The 11,139-nt window shown below is 41.4% G+C and overlaps 1 protein-coding gene across 1 annotated transcript; it reads right to left on the bottom strand.

Moving 5' to 3' along the window:
- Nucleotides 1–3,810: 3,810 nt before the first annotated feature.
- Nucleotides 3,811–8,414, bottom strand: pcdh8 (protocadherin 8). Its single transcript, XM_036561984.1, has 4 exons — nucleotides 6,081–8,414; nucleotides 5,509–5,579; nucleotides 4,246–4,379; nucleotides 3,811–4,130 (listed from the first exon to the last, which is right to left on the bottom strand). Exons 1-4 carry the CDS (start codon nucleotides 8,412–8,414, stop codon nucleotides 3,811–3,813), a joined length of 2,859 nt encoding a protein of 952 aa, XP_036417877.1.
- Between the last annotated feature and the right edge of the window lie 2,725 nt (nucleotides 8,415–11,139).

The raw sequence follows: 11,139 nt of genomic DNA, 5'->3' as shown, positions 1-11,139 counted from the left end.
TTTCAACTGTGCAATGTTTGAGGGGTTTCTTTCATGCACAGCCCATTTCAACACCCCCCCCCACACACACACACACACACACACAGCATTTCAATGGGACATCTGGGCTTTCACTGCCACAACTTTGATTTCTTCCTTTTTGAGCCATTCTTTGGTGGATTTACTTGTATGTTTGGGATCATTATCCTGTTGGAATGTCCACTTGTTCAGCTTCGAACTTTGTCACAGATGGCCTCACATTCTTCTCAAGCACTCTCTGGTACGAAATTACAGAATTAAATCAATTAAGTCGATTCTATGATTGTAACTTGGCCAGCAAAGCAGCCTCAACCATAACACTGCCACTGCCATGCTTCACAGTTGGTATGAGGTACTTGTGATCAAATGCTTTCTTTGGTTTTCACCTTATATGGCTTCTGTAACTGTGGTCAGACTTGTTCCAGAAGTCCTGGTCCTTGTCTACATATTCATTAGCAAACTTTAGTCTTGCCCTGATGTTCTTGTTAAACAGAAAAAGCTTACTTCTGGTGCACCACTCACATGGGTAAAATTTGTGCAATTTCTTTTGAATGGTTTCTAATTTTGGCATTCTGAGAGGCTTCCTGCTCTAGGGTTAGATTTGCTGGGGTAGCCTGGCCTGGACATGTGGGCAGTTGTTTTAAATCTTCTCCACTTGTAGATGATCTTCCAGACCCTGGAATGATTGATTTCCAATATTTTGGAAATATCTTCTTAAACCCCTTCCCAAACTCAGAGGTGTCTACAGCCTTCTTTCTGAAGGCCTCAGAGAGCTCTTTTGCTCTAGGCATGATGATGCCACACAATCACTCCAACAGCAAAGAGCAAACCAGACCAGATATCTGAGGTTTAGATTCTCTCTAACAGTTTTCTAATTATTAGCACCTGATTGGATGGACCTCATTTCAATTTGACATATTATATCACATTGTCACATTTTATTTATCAACATTGTTTAAATGAATATCCAAATATGTTATAAAGTCATGCAGTTTTCTTACTACTTTACATGACTGTGCCATATTTTGTGATTGTTCTGCCCGGAGCTTAAAAAAAAGATTAAAAACTGTAGAAAATCCATGTTTCTAAAAGTGTCTTTGGATCTGGAGCAGATCTACAGAGTTGTCTGAGTGGGTGTGAGTGATGATTGGATTAAAGTCCTGTGAGTTTGGACACAGAATTCTATTTATCGCTTAAAATGGGAGCTTTGGGTGTGAGATTATCCTTCACAGCGCCTCTGCTCAGTGTGATTAAAGATACTGCTACAGGCTCTAGAGCAACACTTTTCAGATAAAACTTGAATTGATGTCACTTTAGGAAGACTTACTCCAACAGAAGTTCCAATAGGGGTCCAAATTGAATAATGCCTCCTATATGGTGGGGGGGGGGATGTTGTCCTGGAGAGATTTGGTGATTTTTCTGCCCAAACTTATATAATACAGGTCAGTTAATTGCAAGAATTAGCTGCTGTTTCAAATGAAGGAATTCATAAATCAAATTTATAGCCAGACAAAGAAATTATTCACCAAATGTATGTACACCCCTAAAAAAGATGGTGCTTCAAGGGTTCTTTGGTAAAGAAAATGGTTCTACATAGAACCGTGAACTCTCACAGAACAGAAAGAAAAGGTTCTTCAGATGGATGGGAGAATGTGTTGTAGATGGTTCTATATAGAACTTTTTTGAAAATGGTTCTGTATAGCACCCAAAAGAGTTTTACTATTGTTAGGGTGTCAAGCTTATAGCAATAAAAGAACCTTTTGGGTGCTATATAGAACTTTTTTTTCAAAACGTTTCTGTTTATAGCACATTCCTGCATATTTTCCATCAACCCAAAGAACCCTTTCATGATGCAAAGAACCCTTTAATCCTGCAAAGGGTTCTCGGAGTGTTCATGGTTCTATATAGAAGCGTTTTCCCTTACCAAAGAACCATTGAAGCACCATCTTTCTAAGAGTGTACAGTACGTTTAGGCATCTCAAAAATGTTCTGCATTGCAAAGTCTGCACGGTTAGCTGATTAGCTCACTGACGCTAACCTAGCCAAGACTGAGTGTGCTCTGTTTGAATAGTCCACTCCTCGCTGTTCACTCCTCCCCTCGTTTTGCAAGTGATTACCTGTGAACCGTAGGTGTGATGCACACCTGAGTGAGTTGAAGTGAGGCCGTGTTTTAAAAAGTACTGAAACGGGACCCGTGAACTAAATCAGTTGCACTAAATTCACCAAAACACTGTCCTGATGCTGGCAGCTGTCTGATGGACCGTGTGCATAATCTGGGTCACTCTGGTCGGCATGCTGCGTAGGAGCATGTGTCCAGGTCCACCAAAGTGGGCTCTGGTGGGGGGTGGGGGGTGTCACTGTGCGCCTGATCCAATTTCACCACCTCTCGGGCCAGGCTGGCTTTGAGCTTGTCTGTGAGATTGAACTCAGCAGGGAGTTTTAATCACCTTCATCCTTTATTTCTGCGAGACTGAAACAGTTCAGCTTCCAGGATTCCAGCATTTGAATGATTGATTTTTTTTTTTACTTATCTGTAAGTGACAAAACTCTCTATATCCACAATGAGGGAAACCCCATATTAGCTAAAGTGGCCCGTTTATTGAGCTATTAACAAAGAAGGAGAGTAAACAGTATTAAAACACACAGTGGAAAAAGGGAGAACTCAAGCAATCGTATATATGAGTCATTCTACAGAAACGTCCACTTCTCTGTCTCTCCATAGGAGTCACTGGTGTTACTGATCCTCATTGGTGTTCCACATAATAAAGGGAACACCAGAGACATTTTAAATGAAAGATGCATTTTATAAAATAGCTGCTACAGAGCATCAAACCACATGTTGTCAATCATGGAATATCCACTAAAATATGGAATTTAATCCATTTGTGTTCTATTATTTCACAGTTACCTCAGAATGAAGTCGGTCACACCAGTGACTTCAGCTAAAAGCTTCATATGAAATCATGAGCTAAATGAGAAAATCTCTGATAACTGAAAAACACAGTGGACTCACCATGAGTTTTTCTTCATAGATCCTCAGAAAACAGGTAAAAGGAAGTCAAGTGACGTCATCAGTGTGACTTTTATTTCAAAATAAGAGATTTTTTGTTAGGCAGTCACACCAGTGACACGACTCCTGGGGACAACAACTTTCATTATATATTTTATAATATTTATTTGGCATTTGTTTTCTTTATGACATTTGATTTATATATTCCATAGTCATGTATAGATTATTGTAGTTAAAATTGCAGAAAAATGTGTTTTTTACCTCAAAATATAGCCTCAGCCTTCACACACGACTGTGGGGACGAGCTCTTCTGTGGTGCTTGGAATTCTAGATAATTGATTTAAAAACCAGTATTGCTGAAATTGAGGCTCAAGAAAGTGTAATTGTTAAAATATGTATTTTTTTAAAATATAAATAAATTGTAACCCTAACATGTTTTTTTAAGTGTAATATATCTGTAAACACTAGGGACACAGAAAATGGACATTTCTGTATTCTGTATATAGTACAGCAAAACATAAAAATGCAAAAAGTATTTACACCCATTGTGCTCACATGTACAAAAGTAGGCCATTCTTGGAGCTGGCGGCAGAGCTACAGCAACAACTGTCCATTTGTGTATTTTGTACTGGTCAGCTGCTCAGAATGGGCCAGGCGGCATGTTAGAGGGAACACTGTTCAGTGCTTATTCACCTGATTACCTGATATTTACATAGAAATGAATGTATAATATTAATGAGCACTTTAAGCACTGCTTAACTTGTGCTTGTTGACCCCGACGCTTAAAAGGTAGTCGCAATTTCAGACACGGTCGAGTTCGCTAACCCATCTGGATTGAGTTCGAGCCGCTGGTCGATGCCGGCAGCCGCTTGATGGGCCGCATACGATGGCAAGGCTTCCGTCCTCAAGTACGTCAAGGCCGAGTTCCTCGCTTTCAGAGTGCTGGTGCCGTAGCAGGACTCTTTCCAGGAATGAGGATTAGCATGAGTTTTATTATGAACGAGCGACTGGGAGAAGCTTATTGTATAAACGTCCCCAGAAGATGAACCTCCGTATCTCCCCTGCCAGTCGGCCACCGGGGACTCGTGCGCCACAAAGGAACCTGAAACAGAGAATGGGAGCATTCAGGAAGACTTAACAGCAAGACTCGCTCACTAAAAAGGCCAATTAGCAAGAGCAGCGATGACTGTAATCTGCACAAGGTGAAAGGAACGCACCTTTGACCCACGGCTGGAAGGTAGTGAGGTTCCTTTTAAGCCCTTCTCCGCTGATGTCTGAATCGCTGTCGTTGAAATCGCTGTCCCCTTTGCCGCTGTCCTTCATGCTCAGCTGGTCCGTGTTGCTGGTGCCACTGAGCGGAGAGTCAGACATGTCAGATTATCTGATTATTGATGTTCCCCAGCAGAGAGAAGTATTCACTGACACATGGCTAACGTGCTACAGATACGATTCATGACCTGTTATATGCTCCATTTTCTACCATGAAGGTCTCATCATAGTGAATGAAAACCTACACTAAAACCATTTCTGTTGATCAATACTTCCAGCAGTTTGATCGTAAAATTCATGCTGCAGGGCTGGAAGAGTCCAGGTCACATTTTCAAGGGCTTAGCATAAATTTCAACACCACTGAATTCTCATTTTAAGAAAACTGCATTTAGGATTCATTCTTTTATCCAGGCTTGTGAGCTACATCATAGACAGTGTTGGCCTGTAACAGGATACAAGTATTGGGAATACATATTTGGAATAAAGTTACTTTTTAAATATTTTGGAGATTAATTCACCCTCTGAATAAAAAAGAAACACCATCAATGCCTGATAACCCCGTAAATGGCCAGGGCCCACCAGCAGGCCCAAAGTTTTATCATTTAGCTCAGATAGTTTGTATTGAAGTCCCTGTAGTTACTGAATAACAAGCCTTAGTATGTAAATATGAGATTTTAAGGGGTTAATTAACTATTTTAAAATGTAGTAAACACGTTCGTTCGGCGAATTTTAAAGAGGAACTCAACAAAAGCCTCCTTTACCAACACTGAAGTTCCTGCTAAAGCCTGAGTAGACTGATAAACCAAATAATAACCTTAGTAGTGGACACGTTTGTTGATAGGTTTAGCACCCATGTTGTTCTAGACTCATGAAAAATAAAAATACTTAAGAATTATGGACCTCATTCAAATGATGTTTCACAAAATATTTCATGGAAACCTGAATTTTCCTGACCTTTTTTAAATAAAAGAGTACTGTCAGTGGAAAAATACGGCCGCAGAGGTTTATCTGTCTTATTCAGATCAATTCTAAACGTACTCTGAATTTTTTGTTGTGACTGAATATGTAACTGCATATATTTAGGTCAGTGTATTCAGTGTTCAGTCATCACTGCTTTTTGTAAGTATTCTAACTCTGCTCTTACAGTGGAGTCCAGCCACTTACACAGTGGTCATATAAGAGTATCCACAGTCTCCTGACCAAAGACTCACCTTTTTTGTAGACAGTACTTCTCATCTTGCCATAGATTTGTTTGTTGGAAAGGTTTGCAGGGCAGGAACAGCTGTGGACAGAGAAGTTTCAAAATGGTCAGCTAAAAAATACTTTTATTCCGTTTCTCCAAAGGTTTCACAGATATTAATGCTGCATGAAAACGGTGAAGTGCAACTCCAGACATTCATGTAACCATATTTTGGTCATCTTGCAAAACTTGCAAGTCCCTGATCTTTGAAAGCCTTATATGTTGATCCAAGAACATTGGCGACAATTTTTGGCATGCTTTCAGATGCAGTCTATATATTGGGGTCAGAATCGATGCACTGCTTTGGCTCAAATTAGACAAAATTAAATTACATTAGAGAACCTGCCAAGACCTTTTTTATCTATAAGACCCTTTTTTTTTGTTACAGCTTCTACTGTCTGCAGTTCATATTGATCCCTTAACCATTCTGTCTATTCTAAGAACGTCTTGAATGTAGACAGCAATATTTATGTATGAAAAAAACAAAGAAAAACATATAAAAATATATTCCATTTTTAATTTTCTTCTTGGCATGACACTTACCTTCTCTTCAGAGCCAAGGCTCTTATCTTCATACAAGCACTCGCGAGCCACATCGCGCTCGTTGTTGAGAAAAACTCTCGTCCCGCCATACGCTCCTGCGTTCGCTGCGGAGTGCATCGAAAAAGGGGTCGATCCATACAAACCGCAGGCGGTGTTCCTCTGAGTACTGCGGCCTTTCCTCTGACAGAGTTTACATGCCACTGTAACAATAGCGATTGCTACCAGCAGCAGAGCGCAGCCCCCAGCAAGAGCGAGAAAGACCACTGTCCAGGCATCAAAACACTCTTCATCTTTAGAGTTTAGCAGGATGAGCACCTGTTCTTCAGGAGAGGCTGTGTCTGTAATGATGAACCTGATGGTGGCGGTGCTGGAGAGAGGAGCTTTTCCGTTATCGGAAACAGATACTTTGATTTGCAGTGTGTCGCCGCAGGCAGCAGTGATCTTTTGTCTCAGAACAATCGCCCCACTCTTTTTGTCGATGGAAAAGAGTTTCTTGTCGCCCTCCACAATCCGGAAGGTGACCTCACCGTTGGCGCCGTCGTCCTCGTCTTGGGCGGCGACCCGCAGGGCGAGGAATCCGGAGGGAGAGTTAGATGGCAGTGGGACATCAGCAGAATCATTTTTGAATTCAGGGTAGGTAAAATAGGGAAAGTTGTCATTTTCATCCACAACTCGGATTCGGACTAAAGAGACGCTGGACAAAGGCGGGGAACCTTTGTCGCTAGCTTGAACAGAGAACTCTATTTCCCTCAGAGATTCGAAATCGAAGGACCTCAGGCTGAACAAAGATCCTGAAAGAGGGTCTATCGAGACAAATGTTGAGAAAGGCGAGTCGTCCAGTACTTGTCCATCAACGAGACTATATAGCACTTTCCCATTTTTCCCAGCATCAAGATCACGTGCTGATACCGTGGTTATATATGAGCCTGGAATGTTATTTTCTGACACGGAAATGTCATAAACTGTCTGACTAAACTGAGGCGCGTTGTCATTCTCGTCACTTATTCGAATTGTGTATTGCTTGACTGTTTTAAAAGGTGGTGACCCCAAGTCCTCTGCAACTATCGTGAGATTGTACTCTGCGATCTGCTCCCTGTCCAAGGCTGCAGTGGTCACGATCATGAACGTGTCCCCGTAGGCCTGCTGCAACCTGAAGTGCTGGTGCCCTTGCAAGCTCGTGCGGACATAGCCGTTGGGTCCTGAGTCACGATCCGTGGTGCTGATGAGAGCCACAAAGCTCTCTTGTGCTGCCGCCTCTGTGATGTAGGCCACGCCATCACTTGTGGACGTCATGGGCTTGATGGAAATCTCCGGAGCATTGTCGTTGATGTCCACAATATCCACCACAACCCTACAGGTGGATGAGGCCGAGTTCTCACCCAGGTCCGAGGCCTCGATTTGAAGCTCGTAAGTCCTCTGTTTTTCATAGTCTACTTTCTCCTGGAGGGTCACCTCCCCCGTGGCGGAGTCGATGTGGAAAACCCTAGCAGCCTCAGACGAAGGACCTCCTGCAAACCCATACACCACCTGTCCATTTAGGCCATCGTCTGGGTCGAAGGCGTGCACCTTCAGTACCCGGACGTCGATCGCTGAGTCCTCAGACAGCTCCACTTTCAGGGAGCTGTGCTCGAAGGTGGGGCTGTTGTCATTGCAGTCCAACACTCTCATATAAACAGTCATAGAGCCTGACTTGGGTGGAGTTCCACCGTCTGTCGCTGTGACATCCAGGATGTAGCTGTCATCCAGCTCGCGATCCAACTTCTTCACCAGCACCAGTTCAGCGTGCCTGATGCCATCGTCCCGTGTCCGTGTGTCAATGATGAAGTGGCTGGAGTGGGAGATGTGGTAGCTCTGGATGTAGTTGTCCCCCACGTCCTGGTCCACAGCAACATCCAGCGGAATTCGCGTGCCCACACTGGCACTTTCCAAGACCTCTACTCTGGTCTCGTTGCGTGGGAAGCGGGGCGCATGGTCGTTCACGTCCTTCACCTCGATCTCCACATGCACAAGGTGAAACTTCTCCTTGGAGAAGGCCACCACGTCGAAGGTGATGAGGCAGGGGGAGGTCCGGAGGCACAGCCGCTCTCTATCTATGATCTCCCCCACCGTCAGCAGGCCATCGGTCGGCCTCATGTTGATCACAGACTGGTTGTTCTTCTGCATGAACCGGAAGGACGTCTCTGGATCTTCTCCTGGGTCCAGCCTCAGGTCCAAGGCCAGGTTTCCGATCTCTGTGCCTGCAGCATCCTCCTCAAACGTGCTGTACTTGGCTGTGGTGCAGAAAACTACCAAAACTTTGCAGGCGAATAGCAGCAAGCTGGGTATCAGATTCATGATTTCAAATCCAAATCCAGAGAGCTGAAGAGAGACTCACTGTTCTCCTGCAGCCTGTTCAGCTCACACTGCTCTGGCTGGGGGCCATCTGCTGGATATAAGCCACGGAGTATCCAAAAGCACCGGCCATCTATTGGCTGTGGGGATGGACTATGCAAATGAACTGGCCATGGGTAAGAGCCAGGCTGAATGCAACTGAACCAGCCTTGTATTGGATGGGAGCCATGCTGTATGCAAATAAACCAGCATTTATTGGGTATGTGGAATGCATATGCAAATGAATCCACCAGCTATTGGACGGGGGCTGCAGAGTATGCAAATAAAGGAACTGTGTTAATATGTTTGTGATTATTTAGATTATATTAACAGCATTTTCAAATATTAGATATAAAAGGATTATCTTGAAATAGACATTATTAAAACATTTACATTATTATATCTAATGTCTTTGATTTGCCATTTGAATTTTGGAAACTGAACACTAGAATTTAAATGTTTTATAATAAAACTGGCTTGATCACTACTTTGGAAACACAAGGCATTCTGCATGTCAATTTTATTAGAATTTCATTCTAGATGTTCATTTTGTTTGAGCTTCATTCTCAATATTACTTTTATTAGAATTTTATTCTGGGTGTTAATTTAATTTGAACTTTATTCTGGGTGGTAATTTTATTATAAATTCATTCTAGACATTAATTTTTCCATTTATTTATTATTCATATTCTTATTCTTGTTTTAATTATGATTATTTTATTATTGTTTCAGTCATTTTCATCCATTTTAGTTTCCTTTTAGTTTCTTGATCTTATCCTCCTTTTGTTTTTTTTTTTACCTTTTTGATTTTATTAACTTTTACGTTTTAGTTATGCTTTAAGTATTGTTTTATATTTTCTACTGTTTTTATTTTTTATGAGTTTCATTTTTATATACCTACCTGATGTGAGTCATTTTTATTATTAAATTTACTTTTATTATTTGATATGTTCCTATACATTATCAATCCATTTTTCCTGTATCAACTCAGCAACATGTAAATGAGGGTCACCCTTAATGATCTCCGAGGCTAAATGAAGGTTGATTGATTTGATTGATAGCTTCACTCTGGATGCTACTTTTATTAGAAATTCACTCTGGATATTAGAACTTCATTCTGGATGTTTTTTATTAGATCTTCATTATTTATGTTCTATAGCTTTCTCAGTCACTGTAGAACCTTCTCCAGCTCTGTTCATCATTCTGGACATTTGTCCATTTTCACTGGGTGTCCTACTGATTATCTGAAACCTGTGAAGTTGTTCAGTATGAGCAGATTACAGTTATTTCATATATTTATCTGGAACAAGACTGAAAACTGAGATTCCAGACTACTGTGAAAGTTACTGGCTACAGTGGAACCGAGTAAACAGTGACGACTGACTAATACACTTCAGCAGGAACAGTACGACTTCAGAAAAGTGATATAACAGCTCATAAACCGCTTTACACTTCAATGTTATGTTGAATCAGTTTGTTAAGTGAGTGAACATGCTGAACTCCGCAGGACGCCGCCCCACAGGCCTGGGGTCTGCCTGACCCCCTCCCCTCCCCGGCACTGGGCCGTTAGCTCTGGTTTGGTCACTGCTGGTGTGAACTGCAGCACGTTCAGGCTGGGCGTCAGTCTCCTAAATTAGGCTTTTCTCTGAGAAAACGCTGAGGAGCTGCGAGAACATCACCTTCATTCACCTTCCCAAACACGCCACTCACACCTTCAGCTCAGCAGTGAAGTCACAGCGTCGTAAAGGACCATATCAGGAAAACTGAATTCTCTTCACCTTTTAGAAATAAGAACGTATGGTATGTAGAGATTTCAAGAAACCATCCACTCTCCAGTCTATACAGGAAGTCATGGTATGAACTAAACAGCCCGTTTTAAAGTTGTTTTTATACACAAAAAAATAGAACACATACACCGCAAAAATGGTAAAATTATCTTAAATATAGTCAATAAATCTAATATTTCTAAACATTTTTTACTTGTTTTAAGTGACTTTATTAAGTACATAGCATGCACTCATTTAATTGCATCTCAGTCATTGTTTATTAGCCACAAACCACAACAACTCTTACTACATCTACTACTACCAATAATAATAATAATAATAATAATAATAATAATAATAATAATAGTTGGTATTATTATTAGCAGTAGTAGTGTAAATGCAGGTTTTAATAATATTTAGGTGTTTAATTAAATCAAGTAAACCTACATTTAACAGTACAAGTATATAGGACTCTTATTATGATAGCATTAAAGCTCCTGCTGAACGAGAGTGAATTTGCTGAGTGAAGTGTTAAACCTGTGTTCTTGGGCTGGATTTGTAAGATGATTTCCGTTTGTTTCTTAATTCTGACAGGCTGTATTTACCAGTGTGTCTTTAATGAATCTGTGATATAATTTAGAGTAATAGCCAGTTAGTTGTAGCTGAATCACAGCCATGTGTGCTCAGTGTGCAGCGTTCCTGCAGCGTCAGGTTCTCGTTTGAATAGTTCTGCTGTATTTTGACTTTTATCATCGTTAATATCTGAGTTTTATAGAGTTAACCAGCCTCAGTGTCTGGTGGGTGAAGCACAGCTTCGCCTCAGATGTGAACATTTCACTGTAGAAAAATGGAAAAATGATCTGTGGGCCGGATTTGAGGATAAATTATAAATACGTGACGAGCCGTGTGAAGCTCCGGCCAGT

This window comes from Colossoma macropomum, unplaced genomic scaffold (assembly GCF_904425465.1).
Source record: "Colossoma macropomum unplaced genomic scaffold, Colossoma_macropomum, whole genome shotgun sequence".
NCBI classification, from domain to species: domain Eukaryota; kingdom Metazoa; phylum Chordata; class Actinopteri; order Characiformes; family Serrasalmidae; genus Colossoma; species Colossoma macropomum.
This window is presented reverse-complemented; position numbering and strand designations above follow the sequence as displayed.

Excerpts from the sequence above, each read along its gene's own strand:
- pcdh8 (XM_036561984.1), bottom strand. The coding sequence starts at position 8,414 with ATGAATCTGATACCCAGCTTGCTGCTATTCGCCTGCAAAGTTTTGGTA. Across the intron at positions 5,580-6,080 it reads GCCTTGGCTCTGAAGAGAAG|CTGTTCCTGCCCTGCAAACC; the intron begins GTAAGTGTCATG and ends CTCTGTCCACAG. Across the intron at positions 4,380-5,508 it reads AAGTACTGTCTACAAAAAAG|TGGCACCAGCAACACGGACC; the intron begins GTGAGTCTTTGG and ends CTCTCCGCTCAG.